Raw genomic sequence first — 18,543 nt, 5'->3', positions numbered from 1 at the left:
GGATACCAATACCATATGGACATTCAAACTCACAAATCGAAAATAAACTGAAAACGTAATAAAGGTAAAGACAAACAAAAAAAACAGCAGTACACAAATATAACACAGAAAACAAAAATCTGAGCAACCCGCACCCCATCAAAAGCTTTTGGTTAACTCAGGAGATCTGTAAGGGCAAGCTAATCTAGATATTACTCCACATGTGAAACCCGTCATGTTCCTCATGTCCCTTTGATAAGGTAATATTTGTTTACGTCGAATTGAGATATTTGAACAGTAGTGTACTAATGTCGCCTAAATATGTTTCTTTTCTCATCGACTTACCGAACTCCGAGGGAAAATTTTAACAAGAAAGTCCTTAACCAAATGCCAAAATTAAACCCCATGCAAATGTAAGAGACAAATGTGTCCTGGTAAAATATGTCTGGGCGGACACATAAAACTAGTAGAAAAAGTCCATGGTGACAAAATTAATTAGTATTTTTTGTCCGATGTTAGTAATGTATGTCCTCAGACTAATTTTCCTAGGAATCTAGTCCATGTCATTTATATTCCTAGGTAAAAACAAGGATTTGTATAAGTCAAAACCGTTAACTTTGTAGGAAAATATTATTGATACTATATTATCAAAAATGAAAAATTGTATTAAATGATTGGAGAAATTGTGAATATTCAAAATATTAATTGATTTTTAGGAATATATATGATGATATATACATAATTAACGTATAGACAGGGTTGTCTGGTTACCGCCGAAGCCATTTCAAACGGCGTTTTCCAAGAAGGTAGAAACAAGTTTCCCTTAAAAATATTCGTATCGTAAAAACCAAAGAAAACCGAAAGGAGGAAATAGAATTTTAGCGCCATAATCACATCAAACAACAACGACATAGTATTTTTGATCGTTTTCGATATTATAGAGCTCCAACAGATATAGATTAACTTTAGAGACGGTAAAATTGTTTCACAATCTTGAATGAGTAACACTTGACTTATCCCAGTAGGATATAATGGAGGCTTCTTTGTTGTGATGATTTTGAAATTGAAAATTTCGGAATTTTACTGTTGTCCAAATTATTTAAACAAAAAGATTGGATAACAACTCAGCCTAAATAAATCCATTCTCATTAAAGATGTATAGAATACTTCTTGTTTGTTGTAGATGAAAATTATTTGTAATGAGCTTTCACATGGAATCTGGAGGAGGGGAGGCAAATTTTCCTATATTATGTTTTGATTAATTATAATATGAGGCAGGCTAGTCCAAATAATTATGATGTCTAACAAGGCTGTTTAATTTTTTCTGGACGCCTCCCACCAACGTCATAATGCTGAAGCCCTTTTTCTACGTCTGGACTTTCAGAGCAAATTTTGGGGGGGGATCTTTGTGACCTAATTTTGATATGAAATTGTCATTACTGGCTAGACATTTTACGTAGTGGTAGTTACAAAGTCCAACATATTTTGTGCTTATTGGTGCAAAATATTTCCAAAAATATCCAAAAGAAATGATAAAATAAGATACGATTTCATTTGAGGTGGACAAATATTTATTTTGCTTTCAATATGATGTCTGCGAACTCCCATGGCCATAGGACGTCACTTCTGGTGAATATAAAAGATTAAATTGGCAAAAGTTAATGGACCAGAATTGCCAGAATGTCCAATTTACATTATACGGAAATTCGGGTGTGTCAAATTTTACTGAGTTTAATATTTTACACTCTTTGAAAGTGATGTATTATAGTGCGGTTACTGAAGGTAATTTTTTTATACGACCACAAAAATTTTTTGGTCGTATATTTGTATGACGTTGGTGTCATCGTTGTTGTGGTCTGAAGACATTTGGTTTTCCCACTATAACTTTAGTATAAGATAATTGAACTCTATGAAATTAATTTAAACACAAAGTTTATGACCATAAAAGGAAGGTTGAGATTGATTTTGGGGGTTTGGTCCCAACAGTTTAGGAATTAGGGGCCAATAAGGGACCAAATAAGCAATTTTCTTGGTTTTTGCTTAATAACAGTAGAATAAGTAAACAGAAATTTATAAAATTTAAAAAAAAGGTTTATAACCACAAAAGGAAGATTTGGATTGATTTTGGGAGTTTTGGTCCCAACAAATTAGGGGCCAAAAGGGTAAAAAATTTCATCGTAAAATTAATTATTGGAGTTCTTTGATATGCCAAATCTAACCGTGTATTTAGATTCTTAATTTTTGGTCCTGTTTTCAAAAGTTTTACGTTAAGGTCCAAAGGGTCTAAAATTAAACTTAGTTTGATTTTAACAAAAAATTAATTATTGGGGTTCTTGGATATATAGATGCTGAATCTAAACATGTACTTTGATTATGGGCCCAGTTTTCATGTTGGTCCATATCAGGTCCAAAATTAAACTTGATTTGATTTTCAACAAAAATTGAATATGTGGGGTTCTTCAATATGCTGAATCTAACCATCATGACCATATATTTAGATTTTTAATTTTTGGGCCCGGTTATCAAATTGGTCCACATTGAGCATGTGTTGAGGTCTAAAGGGTCTAAAATTGAACATTATTTGATTTCATCAAAAATTGAATTCTTGGAGTTCTATATCATGTACAAATGTAGATGACCATTCAAAGGTTATTGTTGCATATTTATTTTATTTATCATTATTTTTTCAGGCAATTTGATGCTGCTTGTTAACTAGCAATGGAGGATATAAACATTAAAGTTGAGCCAGTAGAAGTAGAGACGTTGGAAAAACCACTGACAAGAGAACCACTTAAAAAGTCCAGAAAAATAGACTGGAATAAAAGAGTCAAGTCTGAATTCCTTAGAATTCATAATCTGAAGCGTTTCAAAAGAGCGGATGAAGTTACGGTAAAAACAAGTTTAAGCTACATGTATTGCTTGTAAATAAATTAAATAGAACAAAAACTCATCTTAGATGTATATCAGGCTTTTCATTTAGTTACGAGATGCCTTTTTTGTCTTCAAAGCAGCTGTCAGTGATACTCAAATAAAAAAATTTGAACAGCAAAATAACAGACTAAAAATAAAGCACGGTTTCCAAATAACATAGTTAAGAAATCTATTTTCGAGTAGAAAATCCTTACTATTTGGAACAACTTGATCATGTTGATGTGTTTTAAATATATATAATTTATATTAAATATTACCATATCGATGAACGTTCATGTCAACACATTAATGTTAATGGTAAACTCAAGTAAAAGGGTTTAATTTTGATAACTTTGTGAATGAGATTTGCTTTTGTAAATATAAATTTAAAGGAAGATAAGAGTTTGCAATAAGAAAAAACTTTAAAAAAAACTTCATCACGAAAAAAGAAATAAAGCTTATCAATAATCAAAATTAGCATTTGTCAAACAGCTATATACATGATATATATATGCAATAAATTATTCCTGTACATTGTGTATTTCAAATTTCTTGAAACATTTATTATTTTTCCAAATCTCATGACAATTAAATGCTTCAAATCTATTTGAAGTGTTGGGTAACTTCCATAATAAGCTTAGATAAATGTATTTTCTTTTTCAAGGCCGCTTTTGATGCAAACAGAGAAATTTTGAAGAAAGACTTGGAAGAGTTTAATGACTGGTTTAAAAAAGAAAATGTTCAACCTGTTCTGGTACCTGAGACAGTTGTAGATGCACCAATCAAAAGAAAGGTAAAAGTTTAAAAATAGATTTTGTTTGTGAACAATTGTTGAAAGTTTACAATTTTTAAGGTTTGTTCGAAATAAAAGGAAGGGGAAAAACAATTTAAAATACATTTTCCTGATACATGTTCTTAAGGGTTTGTTTGTGTCTCCACTGAAGCTGGGTCAACAGCACAATTTATTTCAGGTAATTTATCAGTTCTTTTGTCAATATTTCAAACTTGGATATGTATAAATGGTTGGATTTCTAGTTTTGTTTACTAAGATAGATTGATTGGTGTTTGTTCGACATCCAGAGACTTACCTTCAGGCATGTTTAGGATGAGATGGAACAAAATAAACAATATGTCTAATTAGGTAGTGCAAAGTGGAATTGCTTAAATGTTTTTTTGAAATTTGCACTTGCACTATAAAAAAAGATTGGAATAGAAGAAAGAGGTACAAAAAAACTTGTTGATACCAAAAACAATGAAACCATGAAATCAAAATAATAATTGAATTACTTGTGATTTATTTTATTTTTTGCAGTGTGAAATCAAAGGAGGCGGTAAAACACAGGCCACAACCCTTCGACTAATGAATGCCATTAAAGCCATCCCTACCATGTATACTTGGTCAACTCTAACACAAAATTACATGGTAAAACACATACTCAGTAAAGATTGTATTTTGTCTAATAACTTACTTAAAGATTGAAATTATGTATTTTGCAAAATGAAATATTTGTAAGTTTAATAAAAGAGGTTGCAGTTAATGCTGTCAAGTAAGACTATATAAGTTATGATCTAATTGATTGTTTGAAATCCAAGTGAAACAGTAAAATTTTCCATTCCATTCAGATTTTCTGTTGTTTCAAGATGCATAATATCCTTTATCATTGTTTATATAGTTGAAAATATTATTTATTATGTCAGGTTGAAGATGAAACAGTCCTACACAATATCCCTTACATGGGTGATGACATTCTAGAACAAGATGGCGCCTTCATTGAAGAACTACTGAAGAATTATGAAGGGAAAGTTCATGGTGAAAAGACCAGTACAGTTCTTGATGATGAGACTTTTGTTGAACTTGTGAACTCTATGTGGCTTAATTATCCTGATCCAGAACTAGAAGATGATGAAAGCAGTTAGTGGTTTACTTATATTGTGTAAACTCAGAACTGTTGCATAAAATTAGAATGGAAATGGGAAATGTGTCAAACTCAAAGAGACAACCACCCTATCAAAGAGCAAAAAACACAGAAGTTGACCAATAAGTCTTCAACAAAGCAGGAAAATCCAACACCCTAAGGCGGGAATGTGTCAATGACACAAAAACAACCAAAAAGCAAAAACAACTGAGGTTGACCAATGGGTCTTCAACAAAGCAAGAAAATCCCGCATCCTATTGTGTGCTTCAACATTATTTATTTATTAATATGATGATTGTTTTAAAAAAAAAAGACAAACATGTGCTGGATATGAGTTCAGAAACAACAAAAAAAAAACATTATTACCTTAACAGAACAGCTACCAACAAGATGACCACTAAACCTGAACACGGACATAAAAGAAAACATGTAGTTTGGGGAGCAAAGTCAATAATTAAACAATTTTTTTTTTGTTTTGTTTCTATAACAAACATGACAAATGTGTGTTTGTTTGAACAGAACAGCTCTTAATTTACGGACTAAAAAAAAAATTGATTACATATGCTGACATTGTACATTATGTAAACCAAAATATATTTGATTACAGATGCTGACATTATAACATCAAATGATGAATCTAAAAAGAGCATTTTCCCAAGTAACTCTATATTTGAGGCTATATCCAATCAGTTTAAAGAAAAAGGATCACCAGATGAACTCAAGGAAAAGTAAGTCAGTAGAAACAATAGACCTAATTACTATTTCAGAATCCACGTCACTCTTCAAGAGATTTTCCTACAAATGAACTATTGATGTCATATAAGAATCTGTTATGCATTTGAAAAGAAAGTAGAAGAGAGCATTGTTAGATCCTTATTGGTAATGTGTAGTCACAGAATCTGTAATTCAATTTGATAGGGACATTTAAATATTAAATTCACTCAGAGATGTAATTGTAGATTCTTTATGGGATGTAATTGTACTGAATGTTTTTAATGGGATATAGAATTTGTTAGAAGTTCAGGATTTCAGACACTTTTCATGTATAAAAACATCTGCCCAAATCTCAATTTTGAAGTGCCTTCCTTGAGTCTTATGTATAATTTTAATGGAACAGCCCTAAAGAATAAACATACTTATATTTTCAGATATAAAGAAATCATAGAATCACGAGATAACCCTGTACCCCCTGAGTGTACCCCTAACATTGATGGAACACAGGCTCAGTCTGTACCCAGAGAACAAACCATGCATTCCTTCCACACACTGTTCTGCAGAAGATGTTATAAATATGATTGTTTTCTTCATCGTAAGTGATTCATTGCTCAATATTTTTTTGGGAGATTTCGGGGCTGACAGCAACTCACCAATACAAGTTTGCTTTAAAAAGATAGTAGGAGTGATTGATTGGTTTATTGTTGGTGTTTGATACTACTTTCAGCATTCTTTGCCATTTCATTGCAATCAGTTTTGATTGTTGAAGGAAGCCAGAGTACCCATATCGAACCAGGAGACTTTTAAAGGAAACTTGGTGAAAAACAAATGTACAAACTGGGTTTAGAACAAATAGACTCCAGAAAATAACTCAAAGTTATAATAACATAAGCTTTCTTCACTGTGTATGGCACTTTTACCTGCTTCCATACAAACATATGTAGTATATATTTGTTTAGGGGCCAGCTGAAGGACGCCTCCGGGTGCGGGAATTTCTCGCTACATTGAAGACCTGTTGGTGACCTTCTGCTGTTGTTTTTTTATTTAATCGGGTTGTTGTCTCTTTGACACATTCCCCATTTCCATTCTCAATTTTATAACTTGGAGGGCAAACCATTAAAAACTTCTTTTCTAAAGTCAAATTGAGATGAAATTTAGTAAAAACAACCAAAGATCAGACATTCATGTTTGCATTATTCTTTTACAGCCTACCATCCAACACCTAGTATGCTAACAAGAAAAATGCCGGAGACAAAATTGGATACAGAACTTTGTGGACCTTATTGTTATCTGAAAGAGGTAAATATTCATTTACTATAAACATACAAATTTTAGTGTTTGTGTTATTTTCGCTTTTCCTTTTCAACAAGCCTTGACATTAAATGCAAAGAACTTATATTTGGACACCATTTTCAATCATAGTTTTGAGTTTTTACTCATATCAGTTTTTAGGAGCAAAGTTTATAAGATAAATATGCTGTGAATAATTTTGCATGTTTTGTTTTTATTAGTGTTGTCAAATCGTACACTATTACCTAACCAGTTACTTGGATAATCATTCAACCGATTAACCTGTAAATTGTAGTTTAAGTTTGTGTTTGAAAGCCTTATATCTTTAGTACCCTACACCCTTATATCTTTAGTACCCTACACATAGCTATAAGATGTAGTATGAGTGTCAATGTGACAACCTTCCATCCAAGTCATAGATTAACTCTTTTTGAATTGAAGTTTGTCCTTAAGCATTATAAGGCTTGTCTGTGAGGATTCCTTGTGAAGTTTGACTTTTGATATTCAGATACACCATATCAACTATGGCGTTTGTATATACTTCAGATTAAAAAATAAAATAAAAAATTCTTGATCTCGTAGAAGCGAATTTGTCTGAAACCGATTATTATATTCCTTTTCTCTTGTCTCCGAAATTAGTGTGGAGTGTTTCAATTTGAAATGATTAAGCATGTTACTTGTACTATCACGTATACATTTAGTACATTCACGTTGGTTTGCATTTCACAATATTTTAGTTAACATTTCGTTTAAAGTATATCAAAGCCTTACACGACGGAGGTTGCACATTTTAGAAGTAACACGCTATTATATCAAAAATAATGATTAATGATTTCCATACAAATTTATATCAAATTTATTAAAATTGAAAAAAATGTCTGGTTAACTGGTTAGGGTTTTTGATATTCTTTATTTGGTCATCGACCGATTAACCAGTTAACCGTTGACAACACTAGTTTTTATTTAGATATTAATAACAGGCTATAATTCCAATGATAGATTGATCCATTTCTGTGATATAGAGCGCTATTAATCCTGCTTCATGATTTGAATTTTCAGAAATCAGATGATAAAGAAAATACAATGGAAAGCACAAGTTCTGAACCAGGTAAAAAATTAAATTCTTTAGTTGTAATCCAATTTCTACTTTTCCCTTCCATGTTGATTAAATTCAATTCTTTATTTCTAATCCACTGAATACTTTTCCTAACCACTTGATTACATTTTAATCTTAAGTTTTAACTCAATTTATACTATTTAAGGCCAGTTGGTCTTCAGTGGTGCTCTTTGATAAAAAATAAAACAAAATATTGTGCCTACAACACTGTACTGAATCTGTTCTGTTTTTAACCTAATCCAAAATTATGCACACAAAAAATTCAGCTGTGTAGTTTAGATAATACATTTCTTAGCATTAACTCCACAGCAAAATAAAACTATCATCATTGAGTTTGATGCTCTATATAAGTTAACTTGATTAGTTTAAAGCACTTTACCATGTTATATGCTACCATAGTGAAAATGAAATAAAATTTATACACAATTAAACTTCATCTTCATTTCTTAGTATTTCACAAAACTTTAATTTTAATATTTTTTTGTATTTTAGAAAACAGTGTTTGGACAGGCGCTGAAGAATCTTTGTTCCGTGTTTTATTAGATATGTACAGGAATAATCATTGTAACATTGCCAAAATAATCGGCACAAAAACATGCACTCAGGTTAGTTTTTGTTCCGTGTTTTATTAGATATGTACAGAAACAATCATTGTAACATCGCCAAAATAATCGGCACAAAAATATGCACACAGGTAAGTCTTTATGTCCCAAATATGGGCATTATGGTCCGTCTATCCCTTAATTTCACGATTCACTTAACATAGAAAATGATAATGCGAGTAGGGCATCAGTGTACTAAGGACACATTCTTGTTTAATTTATTCAATTGAGCGAATCAAAACAAAAACAAATTATTTTCTTAGAGAACAGTTAAGACTCTCAAGAAGAATTCCAGCAATGTTGAGGTAAATTGATGCAAGTTCTGAAATGTCGAGTAAATATTTTAGACAATTTCAGACTTTAAGAATTTAGTAGCGAGAGTTTCATGATCATTTTAATAAATCTTTCTTGCCAACTCTTTAACCAACCATTTATGCAGTATATTGTTTGGTTTGTATATACATGAAAAAAACATTTCAACCAATTTGGTGCATCAACTACTTTTGAAAAGATTTGTTGTATGTCAATACCTTAGATAGTTAGGACTATTCATGCATGAACTTGGTCATTCTGCCCTTGATTTTGTGCATGAATGATCCAGAATTATTTTTGCATGGAAAATTTTTAAATTTCCCTAACAAATTTACCACAAAATGAAAGTACAACAAATTAGGATTATGAAAATTTTCCAACTAAAAACAAAATGGTCCAGTCTTAACTTTAGTAGCATGTGTTTCTTGGAATTGGCCCCTGCTAAAAAATCTTTTGATAATGTTATTTTCAGGTAAGAGATTTTGCCATCAAAGAAGAAGCCCATTTATTAGATACCAGTGAAGACAAGATGCAGACTCCTCCAAGGAAAAAGTCAAAGAAAAAACACAGGTAGGGCAGGAATTATTGTTTACAGATATTTATTCATGGGCACAAATGAAATATATTGCTTCTTTAAAAAAAATATTAAAAAGTGCTGAACATTTTATTCATTACTTCATATTCCTGAATTAATGGTTCGGGTTTTTTTTGTACTTTAATTCTTGGATTCACATGTAGAGTTATGAGTTATTATTTGGTGATTAAATTTCATTGCAACAATTGAAATACAGTTGATATTAAAATAAGTAGATATATGATTGCCAAATAGACTCTCCACAAGAGACCAAATGACTCAGAATTTAACAACTATAGGTCACTATGGCCTTCAACAATTAGTAAACCTCATACCACATAGTCCACTATTAAAAAAACTATTTAAGAGACCTAAATTAAAAAAAAACTGAATTCTAAAACCACTAATTGTAGGTCTGTCTGTAAAGCACTTCATAAAGATTGAACCTGTATTAATAGACCATCTGCTCGCCCAGCTTTCACTGTAATCTAAAATATTTGGAAATATATCTTAATAAAGATTATGATTGTTTAAGGTGGTACCTAACACTTTCACTAAAATTAATTTGGCTCGTTTAATTTTCATAAAATTTTGACAATATATTTACTTTGGCCGTTAAACAAAAATATAAAAATTTCAAAAAATTTGAACCAACCGTTTTGTCAGAAAAATTACACTAGTTATATAGCAGTTTGTCAAACACCAATTTTGATCAGTGAGAAGCTTAATATTCCCTTAACAACACAACGTCATTCAAACGTTTAGCTGATTTTACAGATTTATCTCCCTGGAGTGTTAGGTACCACCTTAAGGGTAATTATTGACAAGGTAAAATTAATAAATGATTCTAGGAATTCCTTGAATTAAGATTCTTCCCTACTTTAGAAGGCATGATTAACCGATGTTTTTACAGTGATTTCTTCAGATTATGGTCGATGCATTGCCGTAAGATTCAGCTAAAAAAGGACAGTACATCTAAAACTGTGTACAATTACCAACCATGTGACCATCCTGGACAGAGATGTGATGAGAATTGTCCCTGTATACATGCACAGAACTTTTGTGAGAAGTTTTGTCAGTGTAGCGGTGATTGTAAGTAAAGAAGTGTCACAATAAAAAAATTTAGCCATTGCAGCCTTGCAAGTATATGTAGAATTGAAACGATGCTCAGACTCTTCTGGCATAAAACATGTTTAGCCTAGTACATTGTAGTATCTATGGTGACTTAATTTGATTCTTTTGTAGATTTATCATGAATTTAAATGTTAATGAAGTACACATCTCCAATAGACTTAGGCAAAGCTATGAAATCAATTTTCTATGAAAATATAATGGTTTCTTCCATCCAATAAAACAAATGAATCAACAGTGCTTTTTAAAGATGTAATTGATGTTAAGAAGAAGATACCCTAAAAAGTGCTTACTTCTTTTCCTAAGATGGTACACAACAATACAGGGAGATAACCCTGTAAAAAACTGCTGAATATTTGAATCAAATTCTATTGATACAGAAATATTAGGCTGCTAAGTGATCAAAATTAGTTTTTTTGTCAAACTGCTATTCATCCAATGGAATTTTTCTGATAGATTGTGATAAAAAAAAAGTTACAATTTTTATTTATATTGTGTCAAAGTAGTCAAAATTTTTGGAAAATTTATTGAGCCAAATTAAGTTTTAGTGGAGATGATTCGTACCACATTAATGAGTTAAGCTTCAAACAGAATCACATATGTCTTAACTTTTGCATTGTTAAACATTGTGTTTAATGTTTTATAGGTGAGAACAGATTTCCAGGATGTCGCTGTAAAGCACAATGTAACACAAAACAATGTCCATGTTTTCTGGCTGTGAGAGAATGTGACCCTGACCTTTGTTCAATGTGTGGAGCAGGTTTGTATAATATTCTGCAATGTGAACCTCCCAACGGGAGTACAATTATCCCGTTTTCAGGGGTCTCCTCCCGTCCTCCCGTTAAGGAGAAAAAAATCCAGTGTATGAGAAATATTTCATGAATGAAAATTTTCAGCTTCCATTTTTGATAATTTCTTACTATGGTAAAATTACACCTGTGTTAAATTTTACCTGTAAATCAAAGAAGAGGTATAATTATATGGCTTCACTTGACAGCTTGGGTGTCAAACATACTGGTGATCAACGATGCTTACCTCTGGCTAATGATCACTATTTGCCGTTGTGTGGTAAAAACTTTGTGTATTTTAAAAAAATTTGAAATACATTTTGGTTACTTCCCTTTGATTTATCCTGTTAAAAGTTATTTATCATTAAAATATGTAAATTGTAAAATAAATGAATTATATTTTAATCAAATAATCATAAAAGGATGGTAATTAAATAAATTTAAATGTTTTGGGACAAATAATATAAAATAAATTTACAAAATATTGTAGGAATCTAGACTTCTTTTCAAAGATTTAATTGAAATTTATATAATAATTCTAACCTTTTAAGTTTTTGTTAAACATTTCCATATATATATATTTTTCTATTTAAATGCATATTTCTGCATGTATTTGAATAAATCTCTGTAACAGTTGAACAATGTGTGTGACCCAGACCTATAGGTGTAAAAATGTATAAATAAATTAGGTCAGTAAAATCTGTTATCAGTCATTCAACTAAAACAAGCAAAATCTTAAACACAGAGTCGCAAGTTTCTAGAAATATGACTTTTATAATGCTAAAAAAATATGCAATTTACTATTATTATTGTTTGTTATTTTTTAATTAATTTATCATGACAAAAATATACATGTATAGCATATTTCTTTCTTATTTGTATATAATCATTTATTTGCAAGTAATGAACAATCAATTATCAAACACAACACAAAACAAGAAACAGAATCTTCTCAACATTTTTATTTGATAATGTGTTATCATTCAAACAGAAAGGCAACAAGGGTTCTAGGGTGTATATGTAAGCCAAAAAAGTGTCCCATGAAATTGTGTCCTCTAGAACATTATTTCACAGTTCAGCGGTGAAATTTTGTTCATGGGACAAAATATCACATTTGTAAACCATATAATAGTGTCTCCCTTAGTGAAAAATTGTCCCTAGTACTTGCACATAATTTCATGGATGATTTATAAAATTATGTCACAAAGGACAATATTTCATAGTGTAGCTATTTTTTTCTGTCCCTTTAGAAGGCAAATAATTGAGAAATCATTGAAATGTTTTAATCAATTAGTTAAATCATAATTGAAAATTAAATAAAGACAACACAGATGTGAACAAAAATGGAAAGTGATGAATATAAACAGCTGTATAATTACATGTATGTGTCTGATGGTCAATACCCTCCAGAATTTGAAAATAATGATAGGAGATCATTTAGAAGGAAGACAAAGCAGTTTCAAATTAAAAACAATGAAATGTATTATATACATGTTGACAAAAAACACAAGAGCAAAATCATTTTGGTATTTTTTGGATAGTTGTTTCATTGGCAATCATACCACATATTCTTTTTTATGTTAAAACTTGTAATTCATAAGGACAAATTAAAACAAGTGTTGTATCTATGTCATAATGAGAGTGGATGTTATCTTGGGGTCAACAAGACCTGTTTATAAGATATCTGGGAAATATTACTTCCCAAGAATCACAGACATGGTTAAGAAATATATATCAAATCGGATTATTCCTATTGCTTATTTAAATACTAAAGTCTTATTATTTTTTGTTAAATATTTTTTTTAGTATTAGACAAGACTTTTATGGAATATATACATGATTTCACTATGAAAAAATGTCCAACGAAGGTCACAATAGTATCTCTTGTCAAGGGACACTTTTACATAGAGGTGGACAATATTTTATAATAAAATTATGTCCTGGACCAAATTTCATAGATCATATCTGTGAAATTTTGTCAATGGGACATAATTTCATGGGGGACACTATTTAATCCTACATATAAACTTTAAAAGACAATTTCTATATTGTATGGTTACATTTACGACAAAATTAATGTAGATAAAAAAAAACGTGATCTGAGTCCCAATCTCCTGACCAAAATTTCCCAATCTGCTGATCTGAGTTTCACAGTCCATCACATGTATGATTCTGTGTTTTCCCTTGTCATCAGCATTTAAATATTTATGAGAAAATAAAAGAAATTGCATAAATTTTAGTGATTGGGTTTAGTGAAAATTCTTAGAGTTGAATTATTGTTGTCTTTTCACGGAATTTCAATTTAAAACAATGGGTCGCGTTGGCCAAGTGGTCTTATGAGGTTTTGAGTTTGAAACCCGCTTCAGTGGGTGGACTACTCCAATCTTAGGACTAGGATTGTCAGTTTTCCTATCGAAGGTCAGTGTTTTTTTCTGGGCACTCCAGCTTCCACCATCAATAAAAACTGACCACCACAAAATAGCCGAAATTCGTTGCTTAAAAGTGGCGTTAAAACACCAAAAATCAAATCAGTTTAGAACAACTATTCACATCTTTAGTCAAGAAGACAATATATGAAATTATATGTAATTACATGAACAGGTGTCAAAAAAATTAAAAGTGAACCCCATTGTCATATATAAATGAAAATTTGCTATTGCATGCAATTTTCAAATATGAAACAAGGTTTCTTCTACTTAAGTTACTCCTAGTTTTGGAGCACATTAATCTTATCACTGCAAATTGCCTCTGATAACAGAGCCTAAATATACAAGTAAGTGCATATGAAAAACTATTTTGAACTACGGTACTAGTAATTAGAAATACAATTCTCTATGTAAAAGTTTTCTAATTAATAATAATGCAAATGAAAACAATATGATAATGTTTAAAAAAAACAATCAAATTACAAATCTTAATATAAACAGTTTACTAATCAACACAAATGAAATCAATATGATAATGTTAAAACCAATCAAATTACAACTCTTAACACTTACCATGCAGTGACCGTCATATGACGGGCGTACCCAAATAACTGTTATTTGGCTCCAATGGAGTTCCATACTTTAAGAAGTCCACTTTATGACACTTATTATACCCCACGCAACAAGTTGCCGAGGGTATAATGTTTTTGACCCGTCCGTCTGTCAGTCCGTCCGTCCGTCAGTCCGTCTGTCCGTCTGTCCTGTTTCTTGTCATCGCAACTCCTCTCAAACCACACAACAGAATTTCAAGAAACCTTTTCAGATAATAAGGACATACTATGTAGTTGTGCATATCGACGGGAAATTGCTATTCAATTTTTTTTCTAGGAGTTACGCCCCTTTGAACTTATTTACTTTAATGTACTACTTCAACAGTTTGTCATCGCAACTCCTCTCAAACCACACAACAGAATTTCACGAAACCTTTTCAGATAATAAGGACATACTATGTAGTTGTGCATATCAAAGGGAAATTTATTTTTAATTTTTTTTCTTGGAGTTACGCCCCTTTGGACTTATTTACTTTAGTGTACTACTGCAACAGTTTGTCATCTCAACTCCTCTCAAATCACACAACAGAATTTTATGAAACCTTTTCAGATAATAAGGACATACTATGTAGTTGTGCATATCGACAGGAAATTGCAATTCATTTTTTTTCTAAGAGTTATGCCACTTTGAACTTATTTACTTTAATGTACTACTGCAACAGTTTGTCATCTCAACTCCATTGAAACTTCTCAACAGAGTTTCATGAAATTACAATTACATTTTTTTTTTCTTACACTTATTTAATTTCTCCAATGACATTATGGGGACGTGGGGTATGTGAGCGTGCTCACTAAGGTTCTTTAATTTTAAAAGTTATGCATGTTCCGTCAACCTGAGGCTATCCATATTCACATTTCTCATGTATAAGTAGCATTTTGAGCACAAATACGGACTTGTAAAATTGAAATTAGCTAAAACTTGGTTTTCTGGAGGGGTGGGCTTTACATCTGCATCTTACATAGGAAGTTCAGAGAGGCATAAAACTTGCAAAAATAGTGCAAACCCACAGCCATATAACTACTGATCATTATTATTATTGAAATACGCATAGGAAACAACTACTTCTGATTATGGGTCCATTTGAAGTAAAAAATCGACAAAAATCGTGAAATTTAGTATTTTTGGTCCAAATGACCTTCTGTAGACTGCTGAACCAAGATCAAATCACTCCGACCTAACAACTGTTGGGGCAATTTGTGCACTAGGGTCCACTCTTCATGCAGGCTACAGCTGGATACCTTTATCAGCATCCCTGGGTCTTCTGGGTTAAGAGAAAGGACAAAAAATTGGCAAAATTGACACTTTTTGCACCTGATGACCCATATTTAATGCACACAACTTTATTAATACAATGCCTATACAATGCTTTAGTTTTGTTTGTCTAAAATAGTTATTTCATATTCTAAATACACAAGAGACAAAGTGCTGATAAAAAAAAGTTGCATTTTACTTTTGATACGTATACTGACTTCATTTACTTGAATATCATCCTGCCGTCGCAATATTCTTGATGAGAAAGTCTGTCTTAAAACCAAAAATGCCACTATTCTACATAGATAACATTGAAATTGAATTAAAGGTAAATAAAATAGTATTAATTATGAAACAATGATAAGCAAAGAAGATGAAAGGTAATGAACTAGATTAAAAAAAATCCCTATTTTAAAAGAACTTGAAATATTTATCATACTTTACTATGTTACAGATCAGTTTGATACAGCAAAGATTTCCTGTAAGAATGTCAGTGTACAAAGAGGTATGGGAAAGGTAAGTTTGATACAGTAAAGATTTCCTGTAAGAATGTCAGTGTACAAAGAGGTATGGGGAAGGTAAGTTTGAGGAAGAGAAATATAGATTCCATAACTGCAACATAAATTAGGAGATAACTGTATTGTGTTTTAAGCTTTGGCCTTCGTACAACGTAGATTTTACTGTCGCAAATTGAGTGTACCTAGCGACGCGAAGGTAAGTTTTACGAAGGCCAAGCTTAAAATACAATACAGTTATCTCCATTCTAATGCCAGATATTAAAAATTTAATAAATATTTTGCCTTAAAAATGTCATAAATGAAAAAGTCAGCGAAACTGTTGCATCATCTTTAGCATCTAAACAATGTGACGTCATATGTATACTCTGGATGTCAACATGAATTCTAAACGTATTTTGACTTTTTCGTACGCTTCAGAATGGTTTCAATATAGAAAAAGAGAGGATTTTGAGGCTCAGAATGTGACTATCTTGTTTATTTTTTTGAGAAATTACATAACCCAAAAAAATCAGAATTCAAAATGGTGGCTTTCTTAGTTACTGACTGGTAGAACGTGGAATCTAACCCCTCAAAATATTTGTCAACGTCCAATGAAAATTACGGTTACAAACTAATTGCATTAGAATGTTGTGATATTTCTCCACTCGAGACAATTAAATTTTGAAAATTAAAGCAAGAAGCTTGGGGAGCTTTTTAAATAATTTAGATTTAACTGTTGAGAGTGAAGAAATTTTGTATTACACGAGTTATAGTGGTGGAATCTGTTTCTCTGATAATTTTTATCCCTCCTTTTCAAACAGTTGCTAAAAGTTGTATTTTTTCTATGTGTTGTCATCAGACATGGTCGCCATTTTTTCCGGACGTCACAATAGGAAAATTGAGAAGAAATAAAAAAAATGTAAAGTCATAATCAAGTTTTAACCAATCATTTGCTGAGAACAGATATTTCACTAGTGATAAGAAAGTTTTTCTCACACCATTTAGGAAATGTGAAAATAGCACAAAAAATAGAGAAATAATGTTTTAGAGACTTAGTAGAGATTTTAATAGGGGAGAAAATGTGAAATCAATACAAACCTGTCTTTTTAAAGGTATTTTTAAAATGTTATTTATATGCCCATAGTTAAAGAGCACTTTAGGATGAAAATATCAACTGTTAGTGTCAATCTACATGATCTATATGCCATTTTTGTTGTATTTTATATATAACTTGTATGTAAGTAAACAGATCTCTTTGAAATTGTACCATCAGTTCCATATCACAAAGAGAAGGCTGGGATTGAGTTTGGAGGTAATTGCATTTTGCCCCTAATGGTCAGCAATTAGGGGTAAAAAAACAAACATATTTCAGACAATAATTTTTTTAAGTGTATAAATCGCTCTGAAAGGTTGCATACAACAAAGGAAAGGCAGGGATTGCAAATTTTGTAAAGGGGGGGGGGGTGTTATTTTTTTCTCAATTTTTTCAATTTATATTGGGAGGTTAATTTAGATTTTAATTTTGGGGGGTTCTAACCAAGTATTGCTATTTTGGATATTAGGAACCAGTCATCTATCAGTGATCATCATCCATATTTTGTTGTACTTTTTCAGCATCTTCTATTAGCCCCGTCAGAAGTTGCTGGCTGGGGAATCTACACAAAAGAAGCTGTGGAGAAAAATGATTTCATCTCAGAATATTGTGGAGAGGTAAGGTTTTCTTAACTGATATTTACTTGGCACTGGACGTTAAGCAACCAACAATTAATCAATCTTAACTGATATTAGTTGTTATTATACCTCAGTATATTTTTTCTATGTAAAAAGTAATGAAATAGCTGTGTTATTTCATTCCACAGACAATTGCCAGTCAATAGTTTCAAAGCACTAGAAAAACCAAAGAGCTATCAAGCCCGCTTACTGTCTATGATGCCTGTCAACAGCTATTATTATTGACTAGATCGATTTTATAGACGTTCTACATTCAAAATAGCTGTCGTATTTCAAAGTTGCTGTCAATCAGTTATTTTTGCCGTCTGCAGTTAAAATCGTCTTTCCGCTCGGCAGATTTGACCTTTACCTTTTAATCCCTCTGATACCATCAGATAACGACGGTCCTTTAACAGACGTCCGTTTAATTGAGAAGTTAAATCTCGCGATCGGTATCGTGAACGTTGTTTTTAATTTAAAGTTTTTGCAATTATACATATATAATGTTCATGATGTTTAAGTGGTATCTTTCAAATTAATACAAGTTATTATATATATGGTTCGGAAGACTGAAAAATATTCGGAATCGGTAAAATCATCATAAAGTTTTAACACCATTTTTAAATTCATAATTTTAGTACCTTGACGATTATGTTAAATTGTTTCCCCCAGGCATATACAATCAACCTTGTGAATTGAGTTCACATCAAAGGA

The 18,543-nt window shown here is 31.4% G+C and overlaps 1 protein-coding gene across 1 annotated transcript in view; it reads left to right on the top strand.

The window, feature by feature from the left end:
• The first annotated feature begins 811 nt into the window (after window positions 1–811).
• LOC134695216 (histone-lysine N-methyltransferase EZH2-like) overlaps window positions 812–18,543 on the top strand; it is a 34,222-nt gene continuing 16,490 nt past the window's right edge. The window contains exons 1-15 of the mRNA XM_063556427.1: window positions 812–953; window positions 2,670–2,868; window positions 3,554–3,682; window positions 4,202–4,312; window positions 4,588–4,801; window positions 5,413–5,533; window positions 5,954–6,114; window positions 6,727–6,818; window positions 7,869–7,917; window positions 8,419–8,531; window positions 9,313–9,410; window positions 10,328–10,506; window positions 11,192–11,305; window positions 16,077–16,138; window positions 17,734–17,829. Of these exons, the coding sequence (XP_063412497.1) occupies window positions 2,698–2,868; window positions 3,554–3,682; window positions 4,202–4,312; window positions 4,588–4,801; window positions 5,413–5,533; window positions 5,954–6,114; window positions 6,727–6,818; window positions 7,869–7,917; window positions 8,419–8,531; window positions 9,313–9,410; window positions 10,328–10,506; window positions 11,192–11,305; window positions 16,077–16,138; window positions 17,734–17,829 (1,710 nt within the window). The 5' untranslated portion in view covers window positions 812–953; window positions 2,670–2,697. The remainder of the gene's footprint in view (window positions 954–2,669; window positions 2,869–3,553; window positions 3,683–4,201; window positions 4,313–4,587; window positions 4,802–5,412; window positions 5,534–5,953; window positions 6,115–6,726; window positions 6,819–7,868; window positions 7,918–8,418; window positions 8,532–9,312; window positions 9,411–10,327; window positions 10,507–11,191; window positions 11,306–16,076; window positions 16,139–17,733; window positions 17,830–18,543) is intronic.

This window comes from Mytilus trossulus, chromosome 13, assembly GCF_036588685.1.
Source record: "Mytilus trossulus isolate FHL-02 chromosome 13, PNRI_Mtr1.1.1.hap1, whole genome shotgun sequence".
Classification (NCBI taxonomy): Eukaryota; Metazoa; Mollusca; class Bivalvia; order Mytilida; family Mytilidae; genus Mytilus; species Mytilus trossulus.
This window is presented reverse-complemented; position numbering and strand designations above follow the sequence as displayed.